Raw genomic sequence first — 22,162 nt, 5'->3', positions numbered from 1 at the left:
TGGAGACCTATTCCCAAGTGCACCTTTGACAGGGCAGCTCTAATTTCTGATTTGTCAAATCTCTCTAGGGGCTGAGATGCCAACCAGGGATCATGCTCTGGACCTTCATGTTGGTGGAATCCTCAGCTGCCTGTTTTGACCCTTTCATGGCTATAGTGATGCAAAAGGCCTATAGCGTGGGCCAGAATTTGGCCCATTAATCTGTACAGGACTCCAGGATTAGGGTCTGCATCCTTGTTCCCAGAAACCCAGTACCTCAGAACAATCTGAAACATGCCAACTGCTAAGTGCCAAAAGTGCCAGCTGCTAATTATAGCACTGGCCCAGATCTATATCAATATTCCCTGTTTTAATGTCCTTACAGAGGGGTTCCTACAAGTCCCCCTCTATAGGGGAAAGCATGACAGCTCTTCATTATTGATATTGCTACAATGTAGAGGTACGGGCAAGCCAATGAAAATGGTTCAGGTTCTTTATCTGAAATGTAGAGACAGAGCTTATCCAAGGGAAGAGTCTGACCTAAAACCCATTTCTAAAACCCTACAGTTAATGGGTGTTTGGAATTGCTATACTACCACTACTAATTTTAAATAGTAACATTTCCAAACCCCCCTTAACTTTGGAGGGGTTAAATACTAATTCTAAATTTGAGGCTTGATCCCATCGTTAGTTCATTCCTTTCCTCAGCAGCACCAGTATTTATGAGACCATTTTATACATATAATGTGTTTGTGTTCTCTTCTGTAATCACAGAATAACATTTTTTAAATCTGTAAAGTTAAAAAGACCAGAGAATGGTTTTACAACACTATATTGCACATTGTTTATATCATGTGAGAACTGCTTAGCTATAGTCCATTTTGGAAGCACAAGTTATTGCAAAATTTGGAAGTAATTTTAGGAGCCCAAGGACCTTGTGGTCCATGGACTCACTCCTTGAAACTCCCAGATGTGGAGCCACTAGGCAGATGGTGGGAAATGTATTTTTACATATTTATCTGTTAATGCAAAGGTCCCAGTGCAGATATTAGCACTCAAAAGCGTTATGTGGATTTGGAACAATCCCTGGAAGAGTTGTGTTCCATAAAAAATGATTCTGACAATCTGTGACAGAGATAATCCTGTCTTATTTCCATACCAAAAGCCTGGCTTCCAGTCAAGAAGCCAGATCTAATGAGCCAGACTCACTCCTGTACCCACACCAGTACTGGGGTGCTGCTTCCACCACTCCAGCCACTCTTCACAGCAGCACCTCAGCCCAGTGATGACATTATTACTATTCTTTTAATTTTTGTTCATTATTATTTTAGGTCAGAAAGAAGCAGCAACAATGCTGGGAATGATAAAGTAGTAGAAACAAATCTTGCATTTTTTCAGTTGTAGAGATGAATGATGAGGATGATGATGATATATTTGTAGTACAGTAATGCCTAGAAGCCCCATCTGAGATCAGAGCCTCATTATGCTAGGTACTGTGCAAACATAGTAAGAGACGGTCTCTGCCCTTAAGTCTAAATACAAGGCAGATAAAGGGGGAGGGGGAACAGAGGTGATCGATCCACCCCACTCTCTGGGTGAGCCAAGAATAAAGTTCACATTTCCCAACTTCCAGCCAGGTGTCTAGTCACTGGACCACACTGGTCAGACACAGTCTACAATGTTTTACAAGTGTTCTCAAACTATGACAATTTAAAAGGTATAAAGAAAGCCTACACTTTTTTCTTTAAAGGGAGGAGGAGAAGAAGGGGAGAGAAGAAAGGAGGTTCTGCTTCCTTTCATTATTAGAAATTCAGGTCTCGCCTACAGAGTTCTTTTTCAAAAAGACTCTATGAACAACTTGAGAACTAATAGTCTTATGGTAATGATGTCAGAGACACCAAGTGAGTAAAATCTGGATCCTCCAAGTTTAGAGGCACACCCATGTGTCATTACACAGAAGACAAATCCTGTTCCCCTGATAGAATGATGTAGGGGAAATTTGGTATGGGGATCTTTTCAGAGCTTTCCTTCCCCTTAATCTCCTCCTGCAGTTATTACTGCACACTAAGGGTGACAGAATCAGGCTCTGAGTGCACCAAAAGTCCTAATTAATTTTAATTTTGCATGTCTATTATAATTGCTGAGTAGCCTTCCACTAAAGCTAAATCCTGAAATGGGTGGTTCATCTGAAAGCTTGGGAAAATCTCGTCACACACTGAAGTCACTCGTCTATTTGATTACTAATTGCCTTTAAGAGTCCTGTTTGGCTACTCCTACTCAACAAGTAAGTTTCACCAGAGAAAGATAGTAGGTTTCCTAAGACGTGGGTAGTAGCACAAACAAAGCTATTAAGGAGGATGGGGAAAACATTATCGATAATTTCTGGGATAACCAGTAGAGGCAAAACAAATTCAGAGGACATTAACTTGGTCATAAACATCCTTTATTGCTCAACTGCTCCACAAGAAAGTACAGGGGGAATGGAGAAAAGAAAAGAAATAAAGAAAGAAGGAAGAGAGGGTATTTTGTGGTGTCTGGGACAAATTACATTATCAAGTAAGGTAATTTTAATTTTAATTAAAGGACAATGTCTTTTGAGAGTATCATCTCCTGCCTTCTTCCAACCTTCTACTCCAAAAGGAGATGCACAGATTTTGAGGTCAGAAGAGACCATTCTGGTCATCTAGTCTGACCTATATAATATAGACACGACAACATGAGATTAATTTGAACATAATGTGATTTCACTGCTTTACTGGAGATTCCTAAGAGGCAGATAAGGTCAAAGACAACCAATACACACTGGAGGGACTGAACATTTCAGCCACACTCTGTGGTCCCAGTTCAGCAAGGCACTTTAGCATGTGCCTAACTTTAAGCAGGTGGGTAATCCCATTGATTTAAATGGGACTAATTCTCCTGCTTAAAGTTAGGCATGTGCTTAAGTACCTTGGTGAATCAGTACCTGGACAGGAAAGTGTCTCTTTTTTTGTAGTCAGGGTCCCAATTAATGGTTGCTCTATGACCCTTAACAACAGTTCTGCCAGTGTACATGAGACATATAGTCACTGTAACTGATCACTACAGAATGTTCCTGGCACAGGGAAAATTGGATTGAGATTTGAAAGTTCTGATGTTTATTTTGTATGTATTAAATGTTTAAAAAAACAACCTTGATGTTAAACATGATTTCTGCTTCTGCCAGACATCTCCACACTACAAGCTACATATCCAATGATATAGCTCAACAACAGGGATAGTCAAAGAATAGTTAATGTGGATAATATAATTACCGTATTATGATCACAAATTACAACAACAATCATATTGGTCTTTATGTGGGTGTGTGAGGAAGCAAAATTCCTTCCTGAGCATCCCCAAAGGCAGGGCAGAGAAAAACCCACCCCCAACATGAACTATAACTAAATGGTCGTGGTTCACCCCCTACCTTCTGTGGGCTGGCCTCCATAATGGTGCAAATAAGCCATGTCCCACAAAGACATGTACCAGTGGGAAGTGCTCTACCAGTACACTGGAAAGCTTGGAGCTTTCAGAGACTGATTTCTGACCCAAAGTCTTTTGAGACAGTGCAGAGCTTCCTCCCCATCCCAATGCAGGTTTTACCTAACTGGCATAAATGGCTTCTAAATCAAAGGACTTAATTTGAGGGATTGACACAAGGATTTCAAGGTAACAAAGTACAATTAATTTATCCTGTGCCTTAGGCTGCTAAGCCTCCATTTTGAGGTGTTTTATGCTGCACTGCCACCACTATTGCTAATGACATTCATCTCGATAACTTTTTTCCATTTAAACTAGACGAAAGTCACATGAGTGTGGATGAGAGGAGCTGTCTGAAGTTTGATCTGGACAAGACAAAGATAACGTGGGTAAAAGGAAAAATCCACAATACTTGTGGGGGTATCTGTTTCCCTCTTCTCTTGATCAAATAAGTTTGCAACTTAAAAGTTCTTTTGGACCATTGTCTGCTTCTGAATTACAGGGTAGAAGTAGTGGCCATAACTCCAGTTACCAAAGCGATTGCAAACTTTCCTTTCAGAAATGGATCTCACTAAGAATAGTCAAGTCTTTGTCACTTCCTGGTTGTACTACTGTGATTCACTCTACTTGGGGATATGCTTGAAGACCACTCTGAAGTGTTACTTAACGTAGAATATGTCAGACCAGTTGCTTAGAATTGTGATCTCTGCAAAGCACATTACATCCATGCTCTGAATGTGGTCTTGACTTCATATTTGCTTTTGAGCACAATTCAAGGTGTTTGTGTAGGCCTCATCTACACTTAAAAATTAGGTCAACCTAGCTACATTGCTCAGGGCTGTGAAAAATGTCATGCTTTGAATGCCATAGTTACACTGAGCTAACCCCATGTAGATGCAGGTAGGTCAACAGATGAATTCTTCAGTCAATTTAGTGACCACCCTTTTGAGAGGTGGATAAACTACATTGATGGAAAAAACCCTTGCATTGATGTAGGAAGCATCTGTGTTACAAGTGGCATAGCCGCAGCTGTAGCGCTTGTAATGTAGACATAGCCTCAATCTTTAAAGTCATATTGGCTCGAGTGCTAGCTGTTCAAGACACCTCCCCATATGTATTACCTTGAGAGATGAGATCAGCTAAGTTGTTCATTGACATTCTCTAAATTTGAACTCTAAGGGATTGGAGATAGAGCATCTTTAGAAAAGCATCTTCAACCCTGGAACTTGTTTCCCTCGTTGATCTGCCAGAGCCTGTTTTTCAACCTTCCAGGCTTAGCACAAAGCCCATCTGTTTACTGACAGATATAGTAGAAGGTAGGTAGGATACATGGGAAATCTCAGAATAGTTTGGGTCTAGTGTTTCTGCGTATAGTGTCAGTAAATCCGTCTGCAATTTCATGTTTCTTAAGAATATGTAGATATGCTCAGGGGCTTGAATGATGGATTTTTGTTTTACATCAGTACTAAACTAGTGATTTTTCCATTAGCATTTTGCTGGAAAAAGCCATTTCAACCAAAACAAAAATGTTCACAAAAGGTTTTCATTTGGGTGAAAAATGTTAAAAGTTTCTAAATTAAAAATTCTTTCTATTTTGGTGAGGGAAAAAAAGTTTCTCTGACTTTTTTTACTTTCCAGTCCCTTTTCCAGTGATGGTGGTGGGGAAATAAGTAAAAAATAGTGTTTTAAAAAATTGCAGTGGCAACCTTAATCCTGGAATGTCCTGGCATTTTAGTGCTTGACGTCACCACATTAATGTTCTTTTAATGCAGTTTTGGATGTAATTTCCTAATTTACAAAACAACAACCCTGAAAAACTGAAATTCTAACATGTGGAACCATATATAGTGACCCCCTCCCAACTTGGGTCATCAGCAGGGTTTGGACGGCTAGAGCCACAGCACAGGCTGCTAGGGTTTGCGCTAGGACAGTGACTGATAGAAGTAGTAGGCTGTTATCCTTTATGTGGTTCACAGCTCCTGGCTGCCAGCGGAGGACTGCAGCGACTCTGGATTCCCGGGTTCAAGAGGGGAGTAGCGTCTGGGGTTACAGACCACTCTGCCTCTCTCTCCCCCGCCACTGCCCGGGCTGACCACGCAGCCAGCTCGGACAGTGCCCTCACACCCGGCTCTCTAGGGCCTGGCCCAGCTGGGCGGTCACCGAGGCGCGGGCTGCACGCGGCCGCGCTCCCACCGCACAGCAGGAGCTGAGGCATCACGGCCAACTCCCGCCTTCCCTCGCGGCCGCCAGGGGGCGGGCCATGAATCTCGGTCGCCGGGGCGGGGGCACGTAGCGCGCGGCGGTGCGAGGCGATTGGCCGGCGGCTGTTGCGCGGTCCCGGAATGGAACGTCTGCACAGGGGCGGCCGCACGCGCGCCGCAGCCCGGCCGGGGCCCGCCCCTTCCTTAAAGCCGCAGCCCGGGTAGGAGCCGCAGCGGCGGCAGCAGCAGCAGCGGCCAGTGCCAGGCGCCGTTGGCTGGATGCGGCAGAGCCCCTCCCGCTACCCCCAGGCACCAAGCCCCGCCGGAGCCCGCGCCCCTCGCAGCGCAGCAGCCGTCGCCGGCGCCCAGGGCTGGCAGGATGTTTGACAAGACGCGGCTGCCCTTCGTGTTCCTGGACGTGGTCTGCGTGGTGCTGGGTACGTCTCCGGCTGCCTCGGTGCCTTGCGCTCGCTGTCTCCTGCCCCGCTTGCTGTCCCCCGGGCGGGCTGTGCGGGGCGCGGGGCTTGGCACCCTCCTTGCCGCGGCGTGGGGTGCGCGCCTGGCTGCAGCAGGGCTCCGCTCGGCTCGCGGTGCGGGTCGCACGCTAATCACGGGCTGTCCGGGCTCCCCTGGGACGGAGGCTGCTCCAGCTGCCAGCACAGGGGCAGCCTTCTCTGGCTGACTGCTTCCACTGCTCTCCCATCACCTCCCATCCTCTCCCCTCCCCGCCCGCTCGCTTCTTCCTCCGCGACTGGAGTCTCTCTCCCTCCCCTTCACCTGGAGAAACCTGGTCGCTGAGACTGCCCCAAATCAGGATGATCAGCAGCTGGCTAACGCAGTTAATGGCTTTAAACGAGAAGCACGTATATAGTCCTACCGCGGTTCGTTCCCGGCAGAAGTGAAGCATTGGAGGGGGTTGCCCTGTGGCAGAGCTAGTTCCGCAGGAAAGCAGATGAGGTTCACTAGGATTTTGTTCCTTTCTTTACCTAGGTATGTTAATGTAGTTGACGAGCTTGTGACAGTGGTGATGAAGAGGAAATGAGCGTTTGTTTTTAGAAGGCTAAGCCTTACTAACTTTGTCTTGTGTAATGTGATGCAAAGCTGCTCTCTCAACTTCTTCCAGGTCTCTAACCTTTTTCGGGTTTTTATTTTTCATCTGCTTTGACAGTCAATGAGTAGCAAACCCATTCTGGTTACAGCCCAGGAAACTTCTGTATTTTGTAGGCTTTGTCTTTTGGAGATTTTTTTTTCTTTCCTCCTTGGTTTAGGTAGCCCACTTTCTTCTGCAGAAAAATCAACAAGAGGGCTAGTTGGGAAAATGTGTTTTGTTCTTTGTTTTGTGGCATGAAGGATGGGTACACAGTAGTAATGATGCAGTAGATGAAATATATACAATAAATCCTTTCCTGCTTCAAATGAATAGGCTTATCCAAAATGTATTTGTTCTCATCTTAATAGGTTATTGTACTATAAGCCTGGTCTAACAAATCCCTGATGATTAGAGCTTCTGGTTGTTGTCCATGTCCTCCACTCTCCAACCCTAGGCACTTGTAAAGGTAACCTCCAATTTACATAGCTAGTAGTGGGAAAACCACTCTTTAGTAAAAGCTGATACAAGTAAATGGATGGAATTCCAAGTATAACTCATAATCTCAGCAGCAGGCTCGTGGTGATGTAGCATCTTCTTCAATACTGACATCTGCTTATGGGACTTGGTGGAGACTAATAGGAATGTTTAAGGGTTTACAAGTTCTTTCACTACTGTTTACTAATGTCTACTGTCTAGCATGCCCCAGCCCTGTTAAAACTGTTCACAGCATTTAGTGTGGCATTAATACCCATCTTTCAGTAATAGTGCAGCTGCACTGTTGGTATAAATGGTAAAGGGCTAATGGATGGTTTTAGTGTCATGTCATCAAAACCTTGCCATACTGCTGAGAGGATCACATATCCAGTCTTTGGGCTGTAGATGAAAACATCCTTCAGTTGATCCAAAAGACAGATTTATTTATTTTTTAAATGGACCTTAATAAGAAAGCATAGCTGTAATCTTGCTGAAGAAACAATTTCATGTTAACAAATAATAAATGCAGTGGAATATTTTAATGTCAATTTGGAACAACCCCTCCTTTCATTATTTATATCTAGATCTGCATCTAATGATCACTCACTTTAAAAAAACAAAACAAAACCAACAACAACAAAAAATATATGCATGCAGTGAAAACATTTCCAAAATGGCCACGAGCATGCAACCATCTCATCAGTTTTACTGATATACTGCCAAAGCAGTCGAGTCAGATTATAATTGATGCTGATTGGCCAACTTGGAACTGTAGTATTCCCTATCTGTAGCTCCATTAGTCATCATAATACATCGACATCAGTAGGACACTACTTTTGGAAAGCAGATTTGGCTCCATGTAGCCAAATGGCTGCAAGTTGTGATCAGTTACAAAACTTGAAATATTTTTAACAGCCTTGCTATATTAAATTTGATACCTGTTTTGTGGCCTTCCAAGCGGTTAAGTCTTCATTTTATATTGGGATTTTTAAATGCCTTTTTAATGGGTCAAGTATTTAGTATTACACATACATTTTAAATTCAAGATAGTAAAATTTTCTTTAATTTAAAATATGTAAAATATGTAAACACTTCACAGCAAGTTAAAATTAAGGGAAGGTGACCAAAAAAATTACACGAATCTTAAATTTCCAGTGATGGATACTATTAAAATCTAAGCCTGTTTCTCTGACCTCCCCTTAAGTCTGTCGGATCAAACTTAACAGACTAAAATTTCTGTTTTAGCTTTCTCCTCCCCACTATCTCCTTTATTGATCACTGTGGACAACACTACCATTCTGCTTGGTACTCAGGCCTGGGCTTTCTCTCTGACTCAGACATCTCTCTAGGTTCTCTCACCGAGGTTTATATAGAAGCCTTGCAGATATTTGTGCATAACATACCTAAAATATGGCCATTTGAATCCACCCACATAGCTAAACTTCTCATCCTGGCTTTTCTCATATTGATTACTGCAATGTCTCTTTCTCTGGCCTTGATAAATCAATCCTGCTGTGCTCATTTCCATTCAGAATATTGCTGCAAAGATCGTTTTCCTACCCTGCTGTTTTGACCATGTCATTCTTCTCTTTGAAGCCCTCCACTTGTTTGCCTTTTGATAAGAACAGATTAAAAAATTTAATTAAAGAGTTTTTTTTTTTAAACATTATATGTAATACATAGGTTGAGAAAAGAATGCCTGTACATCTGGGTGTAGTGCTTAGATTATCCACAAATACAGAGTTTGTTTTTAAAAGTCATATGATACGTAGAGTACATAATCAGCAATAACTCAAATTTAGGTGAATAAATTTAAGAATACAGTTTAGATATTAGTATCCAAGTATTCAGGTACATCACTTATGTGAAGTTGTACAGAGATTTGGTTGTGGAAAGCAAAGTATATCAATGAGTGGAGATTGTCCCTCAGTAAGTGAGAACTAGGATAGGTTGTCCATTTAGGGAATACAATCTATCAGGGAAGTCTTTCAGTTACTTTCCTTACTACGCTTCTCATTGGCACTATAGCATCAAACATAAGCCATTTGTCTTCACTTTCCAGGCCTTTCACAATCAATCCTTACCCTACCTATTCTCTCTCATTCAATATCTTATCAAAAAGTTGGCACCTACCTCTGGCTCACAGCATCATCACCTTTATGCTTTCTCCTATGCTGCCCCCCATGTTTGGGAGAAGCCTCTTGTAAACATCTGCAAAACTAACTGATTATTCTCTTTTCAAAATCCTCCTTCGCCATGAAGCCTACAGAAAACTTGACAACAGCTAGGCTGTCGATGTGCTGACACCATAGCCTAATCAGTCTGACCAATGCTATATCATTGTTTCCTTGTACTTTTCCCCCATCTGTCTGTATGCATCTGTTGTCTTCTTTGGACTGTAAGCTGTTTGGGGTAGGCACGGTCTTTGTTCTGTATGCAGCAGTTAGCACAGTGGGGTCACAGTCCATGACTGAGGCTCCTAGGCAATACAAATTATTATTATTAATAGAATGAGCTCCTGCATGGCCCATGAGTGAACACTCCTCTTGCTCAGCAGCAGAATATTCTTCTTCTTTGCATTCTTGGACCCCTCTTGAGAAAAGAACGCACTTAGGTGCCTTGCTGATTGGAGTCTGAGTACTGGATAGCCGAGAGTCTCTTCTACAAATGCATCTTCTTTAGCCTAAGCTAGTTAACAAGATTGGGGGGGAAGGAAGGGAGGGAAATTTGACTAGTGTGTCACATGAAGAGAATTGTTCCATGCCCCCAGGCTTAAGTGCATTAACCAAACCTGACAGACGAGGTGGGGGAGGTGATATCTTTTATTGGACCGACTTCCGTTAGCGTGAAAGCTTGTCTCTCTCACCTACGCAGAGCTCTTCTTCAGGTCATCTCCAATTCATTAAGATATGTGGGCTGTACTATTTGTGAAATTAGGGAATGGCTTAGTTTATACCTGAAGGGGATGGGACGGGAATAGACTTTGGTGCTAGATTGTCTTTCTTGAGCGAGTCCCTGGGAAGAGCACCTGATTGTAGTTGAGTGTATTATGGAGAGTGTGGCTTTAGCCTCTGGTCTTCATGAAAGATATTTACACTTCTGAGGAAAACTCCTCCCTAATATGAAATGCTTCTAGTTCTCCAAACATCCTTGGGTCTCACCTTGTGCTACTCAAATGATCTGTGTGCCTGTGGGACTAAAGATATCCCTACTGGAGATTAAGCTTAATGTTTCATGAATGTGACCACTGGGAAATGTCTGATATATCAGGGGAAACCCTCCTTAGCAGTGTCATTCAAAATACTTCTAGCTTGATAGACCAGCCAGAGTCTAGGACCAACCTCAAATTTTGATATGCTGTCATAAAAAAGGTTGTTACACTATTGGGGGGGGGCGGTTTGCTAAGACTTTATATAAACTTTCTTTCTTTTTGGAGTCTACTACGAAATTATTTGGATTTCACTGTATCTTGAGTGTCTTTTTTTCCCTTTCTTTTCCCTGTAGTGTCTCCTGTACTGGTCTGCAAGACTGTAGGCAATAACCTATTTTCAAGGTTATTGTACTGTATATCTTTCCTTACAGGGAAATATTTTATCTCCTCTAGAAAATACAGGTGGTCTGAACTACAGATTACCTCCTCTTCCTGCACACCCCAGAACATCCCTCTTTTCTAGTGGAGAAATGTGTGTGTATAGGTTGTCCAGATATCTTGCAGTTGAGCCCTCACTTATATATTAAGATTACCATAGAGGAACACAATGCTTAGAAGATAGTAAGATGCAGTCCTTGCCCCAAAGAATATACAGTGTAATACAAACAAGACAGAGTGAAAATGCAACACCCTTACAAGTAACACTGGGTGTCAAAGTGCCATAGAAACTGGTCAGTTTGTTTTCTAATTAGACAAGTTTTTGTATTATTTACCGGGCTTTTTATTTCCTGACTCATGTCTTCCCTGAAGATCATAGTTGTTTGCACTCTGGGCCCACAGGTAAAAGCACATGACATTTGCCTACAAGATGTGCTGACTTATTGAAGAAGGTGAACAAATTCATCGGTTTGAACAACCGAAAAAATAAAACGCCTTAATCCATTACTTAACCCATACAGAATAAACTATTGACTTGACAGTTGATGACAGGGATTTCTACCCCATAACTGACTGTAGGTACAATAAAGCTGTAAGCTATGAGGAAATAGAATTTTTTTCTTCTTCCCATTGATGATGAATTATTAACACTGCTGATGTCTTAACATGGTTGATGAAACACCTGTGATGCTGTTAGATGAATACTCTTCCAACTAGATAGGTAATCCTCTCCTTTTGTAAATAACTTGAGGAACTAAACTATCATTTTTCTTGTATTGTGTTGTGTACATCTAAAAAGATGAGTAATTTCTTTTATAGCACAGATCATCTTGTCTACCTCCCATAAAGCTGGTGCAGTGTGACAGAAGCAATAATATACAAATATCAATTAGTCACTGACTATAATTATGCTTTTGTGTTTAATAATACTTCAGATAAGATAAGAGAATGCTGACTCTGTTAGATTTAAATCAGCTTCATTTTTAAAATATTGAAAGTGATGGAAAGTTGCAGAAGAGTATTGGATCATATAGAGCATTGTGTTATAATTTATCTGGAACAAATGTGGACCAGTATCTCTCTTCCACTCTGGGTGGATTAGAGACTAAGGCGATGTCTCTACTGCCAAAAAAGATAGTGGTGTGGGTCTACAGAAGGATAGCTGAAGTGTTTAGTCATAATCTTGCTGTAAAAATCCTAGTTAATGAGCATAAACCATCTCTGTTTTTAAACCCCCCTTCCCCATATTTTTCCCATGTACTCTATGCTGCACGCTTCTTTTGGTGAACATGTAGCCCCTGCCCCCAGCACAAATAGCAGCATAGCAGGTGGGGCACAGCTTAGGAGAGCAGCGAAAAGATGCCTTGAAGGGAGTGGGTATGTATGTGAGTACACACCCTAGACACTTCCTACTATCCCAAGCATTGCTTCCTGTCTACACTGCTATTTTTAGCAGCATAGCGTCATGCTGCTCCTGTGCTGCTGGAGCCCTTCCCTGCTGTAGGGAGAGGCTCCAGCAGCAGCAAGGTGCTGTTCTGTTTTTTTGTTCCCCTGCCCTGCCCTGTCTCCTCCCCACCACCAAAGTATTTCACTGATGTGTAGCTACACCAGGGGTGAGCAAACTTTTTGGCCCCAGGGCCACATCTGGGAATAGAAATTGTATGACGGGCCATGAATGCTCACAAAATGGGGGTGGGGGTGCGGGCTCTGGGGTGGGGCCAGAAAGGAGTTCAGGGTGCAGGAGGGGGCTCCGGGCTGGGGAGGGAGTGCAGGGGGCGAGGGCTCCGGCTGGGGGTGCAGGCTCTAGGGTGGGGCTGAGGATGAGGGTTTGGGGTGTAGGAGGGTGCTCTGGGCTGGGATTGAGGGGTTTGGAGGGCGGGAAGAGGATCAGGGGGTTGGGGTACAGGGGGAGGCTCAGTGGTACAGGCTCCGGACAGCGCTTACCTCAAGTGGCTCCGGGAAGCAGCGGCATGTCCCTTTTTTGGCTCCTGTGTGGAGGCACCACCCTATCCGAAGGCACTGCCCCTGCAACTCTCATTGGCCGCAGTTCCTGACCAATGGGAGCTGCGGGGGCAGCACTTGGGGCAGGGGCAGTGTGCAGAGCGGAGTCCCCTGGCTGCCCCTACACGTAAGAGCTGGAGGGAGGCTATGCTGCTGCTTCTGGGAGTCGCATGGAGTGGCCCCTGACCCTGCTCCCTGGCTGGAGCCGGGCAAGCCTCAGACCCCGCTTCCCAGTGGGAGCTTGAGGGCTATAGTTTGCTCACCCCTGACCTGTGTGTGTGTGTGTGTGTGTGTGTGGTAGATATAGCCTCAGTGAAGGCAAAGCTTAAATGACAGTTGAGGTGTCAGTGCTGATCAAACAATGCCTATTTCTGTGTGGTGTTGTAGTTCCTGAATGCTGTAGTTCACTAGCCTTGTCACCTCTACCTTGACTTCTTGTGACTCATAAACATACTGTTGGTACCACTTCCAAGTTTCTCATCATGTAGATGTTAAACTTCTAGAATGCAAATTGTTGTTGAATCTTCAGAGTCAGGTGAAAGGTGCAACTTGTCTTCAGATTAGCTACAGCGCACGTGAGAGAAGCATTCTCTTCTAAAATCTGAGAACACAAGTGACTGAACAAAACTGCAAGGCTTTTTCTTCACCCTGTTTTTGTTTTTCCTAATCCTTGAATGCTTTTGCTGCCAAGAACAGCACCCAAAAAACTTGCATCCGAAGAAGTGGGTATTCATCCACGAAAGCTCATGCTGCAAAACGTCTGTTAGTCTATAAGGTGCCACAGGATTCTTTGCTGCTTCCAAAAAACTCCCTTCGCTTTGCATAATGTGATCCACCTCATGCAGAAGCTGTCACTTCTGCCATATTAGGAAGCAAAAATCCAGAGTTGGTCTTACTAGTAAATGCTAGATTTAGTAGCTGTTGTCTTAAGCTGCTGGTCTGGCTCTTATGTTTTAGATGGAAACACCTGGGTTTTAGTAGCTTCAGTTCAAACTGTATATAGTTTATTTAGTGTAGTTGTTTGCCTTCATGGAAAACTTTTATTTTCTCTGCACTACCTATATTTTAGGTTAGTTCTCTATATTCCTCATGTCTCCTGATGGATTAAATTTTAAAACCTTATCATTCTCTCCTTGGAATAATGTATGAAGATGCAGGTGAGCACTTCAGCTGATCAGTAAACATCTCTACCTATATTAGGTGGTTGCAGGGGGAGGGGAAGGATGGAGATCAAATGAGATAGTCAAAGGAAAGTAAAAGAGGTTCTCTTACACAATCAGTTAGGGAGCAACTTACTAAAGAGACCTTTTACATTGGGCAAACAACATAGAGGGTCTTAGCCTCTCTTCCCCCCCTCCCCCAGCACATGACTGGTGGCAGCACTTATGGGTGGAGGTGGGAAGAATGTCTTCAGGTTTAGTTCAGCTGGATTGAATATGTGAAACCAACTATCAAAAGTGTGATGACTGGAAGAACACAGTATATAGCTACAAAAGTTTTAAAATTCCCTACTAGTCACAAAAGATTAAGTTCACAAAAGCCTCAATAAAAAGTAATCACTTAGCAGGTTATGTTAGAATTCTAGATTCTACTTACAGAAATCAGAGATGGTAAAGATCCATAAGTACAAGCAGTCCATCCTCTTGGTCTGCCAGTGTGGTTTGTTCCCTTTCATATGGTCTTGAGTGCTCCATCCAACCTGCTTTTAATTGTCCATTTAAAAAAAAGGGAGGGGGGCTTCCCCCCTCTTTGCTGGGAGTCTGCTTCAATAAAATAAGTTTGGGCCTCATTCAAAGCCTGTTGAAGTCAGTGGAAAATACTGACTTCAGGAGACTTTTTTTAAACAATAATTGTCTGGATTTCAGGCATCAGTGTAAAATTAAAATAAAACTCCCGGTTTTATCAATTCCGTACAGTATATTTATAGTCTGTAATGAAGCACAGAAACCCTAATGTAAACTTTTTCACCATCACCTGTCCAACTCCTGCTGAAATCAATGGCAAATCTCCTGATTGACTTCAGAGGGAGCGAGACTGGGCCATGTGAGATTAACATGAAGACATCACAGTGGTGCTGTGTATGAGAAATAGGACACTCTCTTAAAATATACTTTAACTTCTTGGGATACATTGTTACATGACCACAGCATTGCAACCACTATGCATTAACTGATGTGTGGCTACAGTTCTGACCACAGAATAAACTTGCAGCATAAAACCAAATTATAACTGCAAAGATTCTGACTGGGGGGAGATGTTTGTAAATTGTAATGAGAGGATATAGTAACCCCCTATGGCAGCGGTGGGCAAACTATGGCCTGGGGGCCGCATTTAATCTGGCCCTCAAGCTCCCACTGGGGAGTGGGATTGAGGGCTTGTCCTGCTCCCCACATGCTGTGGGCTCCGCGCAGCTCCCGGAAGCAGCAGCATGTCTCCCCTCCAACTCCTACATGTAGGGGCAGCCAGGGGGCTCTGCACACTGTCCCCACCCAAGCACTGCCCTGACAGTTCCCGTTGGCCAGGAATGACAGCCAATGGGAGATGTGGGGGCGGCACCTGCGAGCGAGGCAGTGCACAGAGCCACCTGGCTGCACGTCTGCATAGGAGACTGAGGCAGGACATGCCGCTGCCTCCAGGAGCTGCTTGAGGTAAGTGCTGCCCGGAGCCTGCACCCTTGGCCCCCTTCTGTGCCCCTGCCCCAGCCCTGATTCCCCTCCTGCCCTCTGAACCCTTCAGTCCCAGCCTGGAGCACCCTCTTGCACCTTCAACCCTGCATCCCCAGCTCTACCCCAGAGCCCGCACCCCCAGCTGGAGCCCTCACCCCTTTGCACCCCAGCCCAGAGCCCCCTCCTGCACCCTGAACTCCTCCTTTCTGGCCCCACCCCAGAGCCCGCACCCCCAGCCAGATGCCTCACACCCTCTCATAGCCAGCCCCAATTTTGTGAGCATTCATGGTCTGCCATACAATTTCCATACCCAGATGTGGCCCTCAGGCCAAAAAATTTGCCTACCCCTGCCCTATGGGATATTACGTTTGTGCCCTTTTTTTAGGGGGATGAAGGCTGGCTCTTTGAGCTAGTTTTTATTGGAGAGAGAGGGAGAGATTTTTTTTTAAAGCGAGGGGGGGGGGGAACTTGGCAGCAAATCTTCCATCTAAAGGAGGAGAACCCCTTAATGATTTGGGGAGTGCTTATACTCCCAGTGTCTGCGTATGTTCTAAGTGATAGGGGTGTGTGCGCGTGTGTGTGTGTGTGCATGCGTGCTCAGGTATCACTTCTGAAACTCCTATGCAGTCCTAGTGCAGATATTCAGAAATTGGCCCCTTTTCATTAATTGTGGCTATGCTGTTTCCTCCTACTGCAGACTTACTCATGGGAGACCTAGCCATTCTTCCAGGATGACAGGGAATGAGCTCACCATTTGACTATAACTGCTTTCCAACCTTAATGCTGAATTGCTTTATTGCCATTGTTTGGGTTCCACTCTGGTTAACTTCTCCAACTAATATTAATCTGAAAACTAGTTAGATGCTGTCACTTTGTATTCATGAATTTTTTTTAATATTAAACTTTTGAGCTGTGTAAGTCATTGAAGAGATTTAGCTTGTGAAATCAAGATACTTTTAAAAAGGACCTACAAAAGATGTAAAAAATTAAATTTTCTGCCCCTTGTGCTGCTTGTATAATATAGTCTCCTTCTTGACATAGAAATATCAGCAAAGGTTTGTTCTTTTATAGTTTTTCTTGACGATGTTCTGTGGGCCTCCAGTGTTCACTGTACCCCTCCAATTAAGCTGTAAGAATTTAATGTCATCTCTTTAACTGACATCCTTTCTACCAAGTGACAGAAATTGGCATCAAATGGATATTAATTTAAAATTTTTTTTAGACAGGTTGAGTAAAAATGTCTCCTCTCCTTTTTTCTTTGGTTTAGCTTTCAGCCTCCTGTAATGTCACTTCATGAGGCTCTCCAGTTACCACAGAATCATCTTAAAAAGGCAGATCTGATTTTTCTTTCTTTTCTAGCTAAAATTAAGCTTTCAGACCTCCTGCCTATTTTGTGGATGCTTCTTTATATGCAAAAGTCCATTTCTTCTACTTCCATCCTCCCCAATACACACATTGTTTGCTTTCATGTTTACAGTTCTTTCTGTGGCCTGTATTAAAACCAGAATTTCATTCAAACTCAGGACTCCGTCACCTCTTATTCTCTTCTTAGATCTGTGGTCACATCAGCATTGGAAATGGAACTTTCTTCCCAAAGGGAAAGTTCTTAATAACGGACATCTAAAATATATGGCAAGGCAGTTGTTGATCTGTGTATAGCTAATGGTTCTATTATAATCTTCAACAAGGCAGATAATACCTCTACTCACATGAAATATTGTGGTATCTAAGCACTTACTTCCCTATATCACCTAGCTTCCTTCTTATTCATACAAATAAAATGTGAGAAAAGTTAGATGAGATGTATCTGAACGTACTGTAGAACCATTCTGTGTACTCAAATGTGACAGTTACATAAAAAGCTTATTACTTTTAAACTAACTCTGAACAAACTTGTCCAGCTTCAAAAGTAGAAATATTTTTTTGCAAAAACAAATACTATGTCTAATTACTTAAATGTGCATTAAAATGCAGTTTATTTTCAAACACTATAATAATGACAGTTTAAAGACACAACTGGTGTGCTCTGGAAACAGTTACAAGTTATGAAAACTCCGGTTTGCCAAGAGAGTGCCTGGCTCTGATTTACTAAAATAGTTCTCTTATTTATATTCTGATGCATGCTATTGTGATACAGTACGGAAAAATGGCATGGTCTTAGGGATGGTGTAGTGTGTTATGGAAAACCTGTAGTTTCTCTGACACTGCCATCATAACCTGGATCTGTTAAGAACCTTGTTTGTTTAAGTAGAACACTGCTATGCTACATTCTTACTAAGCTGCACAGGAAAGGAGAACCGTTGCGTCTTTCCATAGTTAAAAATCAGTCATGTGTACAGGTTCATGGTCATTGACTTGAAATTACTTTCAGCAGTTGCAGCCCAATGTATACTAGCTTGGGGTGGGGAAATGGTCAAACCATCTAACTTGACAGGCTTTTAATAAAACCTGAATCGCTAGATTCATTTTACGCACAGACTTTTAAGCAGAAAATCTGTGATTGTAGCTGCAGAACTTCTCCACCTGTTTGACAGTCTGCTTCCTTTCTGGGAATAGGGAAGGCAAGATAAGAGTGGGCTGGACAGCTACAAAATCTGGAAAAACAAGGTCTTGACCCCAGGTTGATTTCCTTTTTAATAATTTTACGTGATCACGCTAGTGCAGCCAGATTCAAATTCACTGTATATTCCTACCTGTACTACTGTGATAAAATCAATTATTCTAATATGTGCTGAATATTTGCAGCAGAATGTACAGGTGGCTTTCAGTAGGATTTACAGGCAGTCAACAACTCTGAAAATCAGGCCACTGACCTCTCACTGCCTCTATTTTCTCCGTCTGTAAAACTCAAATTGTACTTGTTTGCATACTTAAAACAGGAGTGGTGAAGATTAATGAGCTCATGTTTATAAGGCACTTCAAAGATGTTATGTGTAATTCATTTTTAAGTGGGGTGGATAATGTAGATAATGAACTAGAATCTCATTTCCCATAGAACTAACCTTAATTGGAGGTGAGAGAATAGCTTTAATCCTTACAATAAATGATTTAAACAGAAATCTTCCCCCCTCCCTTTGCCTCCTCCAGCCCCAAGAATTTCTATGAACAGTCTCCTCCGAGCCAGAGGACAAATCCTTTCCCCCTCCCCACTTCTGCACTCCTGAGCGGCCACAGCCATCCTTATCCAGCAGGAATGGCACAGTAAATGACTTCCTCTTTGAGGTGTCATCAGTATCACACCACAGGCTGGGCCAGTGAGGTGGCTATTAAAGAGCATTGTGGTTATTACTCTTCTTAATCTTGTTCCTTCTCAGCCACTCAGCAAATTATTGGCATGTTCTCACTAATGAAAAAAGAAGTTAGCTCAGCTTTATTATAGCTAGTTTAGTTTTAATCAAATGTGTACCCTCTCTGTTTACCAGAGGGCTTTCTTAAATCACAGTATCAGAATCATTAGGTTGGTATAAACATGATAGTATTAAAAATGCTTCAGCTAACAATCTTAGGCACTTACAGTCAGGATAGGAAAGATCTACTAGCCAGGTATAAATAGGAAAGACAAGGTAAAGGGAACCTGCCAGTGAGGTCCAGGGGCAGCATTCTGGCAAACAGCCCAGTTTTTCTCCCTTCACTCATTCCTGGCTGCTGGGAATAAAGAGGCTGCATTGATCTCCACCTTCTGTATCTGCCTCTGTCTAGCTACTAGGTGTTTTGACAAATTCTAAGTACCTCTTTCCCTCTTCTGTTTCAAGGAGCTTTCTGTCTCTTCTCTCTTCCAGTCATTGCAGGACCCCCTGGCTGTTCTGAGGGGCTGTCTCTCTCTATTGGTCTATGCTTTGTGCCAGCCTCCTGGCTGCTCTGGGTAAGGTGGGCAGGGAAGAGGGCTCTGCTACCTCTACTCCTCCAGCTAAGGTGTCTTTGAGGTGGTCTTCCCCTAAGTGAATAGTCCCAGCACCTTTCTTGGTGGCAGCTGCTCACTGACTTTCCTCAGCAATGTGAATCTGACTTGACTTAGTTTCATTGCTGGCCGTAGGATTCTGATAAGCTGTGGCAAAACTCCCACTGATTGCCAAATTGAATTTTTAATAGTACTGGGCACTAGCTTCCCACAGAATCTATCCTTCCATTATCCTATAGGAATGTTTGTATAACACTTATATTTGCATAGTTGATAGGGAAAACTCAATTTTCCCTGTAGCTTGAATCCTGAGAACCTATGGTTATAAGGTTTGTAATGGAATGTTAGCTGAGTGCTGGGCTAGGTCACAGCATAATTCTAGGAATTAAAATACACTTTTACAGGTCACATTCTTAATTTAAAAAAATCACTAAGCTTTGCTAATGAATAGCATTTAGTTGGAGACTCCTTGTGTGGAGAGGTGTGACCTGCCTGAGTGATAGGGTGACATGATTTTTGCAAAGCAAGAATACCAGCTCTCCAGCATAACTCTAGGAATTAGCAGGTGTGGCATTTTGAGTTTGACAAACAAGTTCTGACTACATTTAAAGACAAGTTGAAGGAAGACATTGGTGTGGATTTGACAGATTCGCAATCCACTTATATTACACAGACTGGATAAAAATCAATTTTTTTATATTAGGATTTTTAATACATAAACCTATTTGAAATTATGGCATCCTCTGTTAAGGCCAAAACTTACTCTAATCTATTAATCACTTTGCTTAATTTTTTAAAAAATAATAATTTGTATATGTTTACTGACAATGTTTTTAAAAAAGAAATTAAGACCAATAAACTTCTGGAAGCCACTGGCTAAGGACCTGGAACTAGAGTTTGTTGAAGTGCTAAAACATCTTTTTTACAGTATTGGCCTTTTTGCAAGCACAGGGAGAATATTTTCTTCATTTCAGTTTATTTAGATAGTTTATTCAATGATTCATTCATTCAAAGTTAAAAAACGAGAGTTTCCTCATCCAGTCTATGAATAAAAAATAGGTGTGAGAGGATGAGATCTACTAATTCTAAAACTTTGAAAGGGTGACAAACAATCCAATTCATGACCTGCTGATAATACTTGTATTGGTTAATAAATGCCAAATGTGCTTCGATAAGAAGAACTTTTTGATGCATTTTTATGTATCCAGCAGTTTTAAGGTAGCCTTTTATTACTAATCAAAAGAAAACAACCAACTTTAAAATGCTGTTTTTGTGGATTTTAATTGCATTATATTCCCTTCCAAATAGACTTGAGACAAATCACAAGTAAAAAATTAATACTATTTAAAAGAGGAAATGATGAATAATGCATTTCTTTACATAGCAACATAAAAAATAAGAATTGGAATAAATGTAGGGTAAGCTATATAATTGCTTGAATAACTATGTATAGATATACCCTCCTGGTTTTGAGGAAAGAAGTACCAAAGACAGTGTAAAGCAGGGATCTCAAACTCAAATGACCACGAGGGCCACATGAGGACTAGTACATTGGCCCGAGGGCTGCATCACAGACACACCACCCCGCTGCCTCTGGCCCTGCCCCCACTCCACCTCTTCCATGAGGCTCCGCCCCGCCCTGCCTCTTCCTACCCCTTCCCCAAAGTCTCCACCCCAACTCCGCTCCCTCCCTGCCCCTATTCCAATCCCTTTCCCAAATCCCCGCCTCTTCTCCGCCTCTTCCCCTGAGTATATGGCTCCTCGTTCCTTCCCCTCCCTCCTGGAAAGCGCTGCCAAACAGCTGTTTGGTGGTGGGAAGTGCCTGGAGGTAGGCATAGGAGCGGGGACGCAGTGTGCTGGGCAGGGTGGGGGCGGCAGGTGAGGGGAGCTTGGCTGCAGGAAATAACTTGGGGGAGGGGGTGCTACGGGGAGCTTGGTGGGCTGCAGCAAATAACTCCGCGGGCCGTGTGTTTGAGACCCCTGATGTAAAGTCTATACTTAATTGCAAATAATAAACTAGGAGAAAAAAAATCATGTCATTGGGTACCCCCCCCCATGATGTTCTTACAGAATTGGAGCTTCCACCCTTATTGAGCAACAAAAATGCTCTTGACATAGAAGAACGTTCTATTTTGTGTATAAAATCTAACTACAAAAGAAACCTTTGAATTTGTAAGCATAATAAAGGGGCTGTGAAAAGAGCTGATTGGAAATCTTCCAGTAAAACTAAGTTTTGTTGGAAAATGCCGATTCGGTAGAATGAAATGTTTCAGTGAATCTTGTATAGATTCCACTAAACTTTTGTTGAAACACAGCAGGGTGCTCTGGCTTTGCTTCCCCCAGCTCCTGAGAAGTGAGGGATAGAGTAGCTGAGTTCTCCAGCAGCTGGCCTGAAAGCACAAGTGAAATTGACACAACCTTGAGAGCAGCTGGAAAACCATAAAATTTAGTTTTCCTACAGTGAAATCTTTCTTGAAATGTGAAAATTTTCACTTTGTCATTGCATTTCAGGATGAAACTTTCTCAAAAACACAAGTTTTTCATGGAAAGGGTTTCCTCCTTTTAGGTCAGCTCTAGTTTTGAACACTGGTGGAGCCTAATGCTGTTTCCTGTCAAATAATGTTCTTATCTATGGGAAATACTGTAGCATTTCAGCCAGCTATAACATGCTCCTGAGTAGAAGCAGATTTGAATCCTGAATGGCAAATCACTAGTTAATAAAACTGTATTCTGAGTATCCCCTTGGTGAAGCCCCTTCACTGT

General features: G+C 42.7%; 1 protein-coding gene across 2 annotated transcripts in view; it reads left to right on the top strand.

Moving 5' to 3' along the window:
- Positions 1-5,916: 5,916 nt before the first annotated feature.
- PLPP1 (phospholipid phosphatase 1) overlaps positions 5,917-22,162 on the top strand; it is a 117,043-nt gene continuing 100,797 nt past the window's right edge. For both annotated transcript variants that reach the window (XM_045022445.1, XM_045022443.1), the window contains exon 1: positions 5,917-6,118. In XM_045022445.1, coding sequence (XP_044878380.1) covers positions 6,061-6,118 — 58 coding nt within the window. In that variant the 5' untranslated portion in view covers positions 5,917-6,060. The remainder of the gene's footprint in view (positions 6,119-22,162) is intronic.

This window comes from Mauremys mutica, chromosome 6 (assembly GCF_020497125.1).
Source record: "Mauremys mutica isolate MM-2020 ecotype Southern chromosome 6, ASM2049712v1, whole genome shotgun sequence".
Classification (NCBI taxonomy): domain Eukaryota; kingdom Metazoa; phylum Chordata; order Testudines; family Geoemydidae; genus Mauremys; species Mauremys mutica.
Note: the sequence above shows the minus strand (reverse complement) of the source record. Positions and strands in the feature narration are given on the sequence as shown.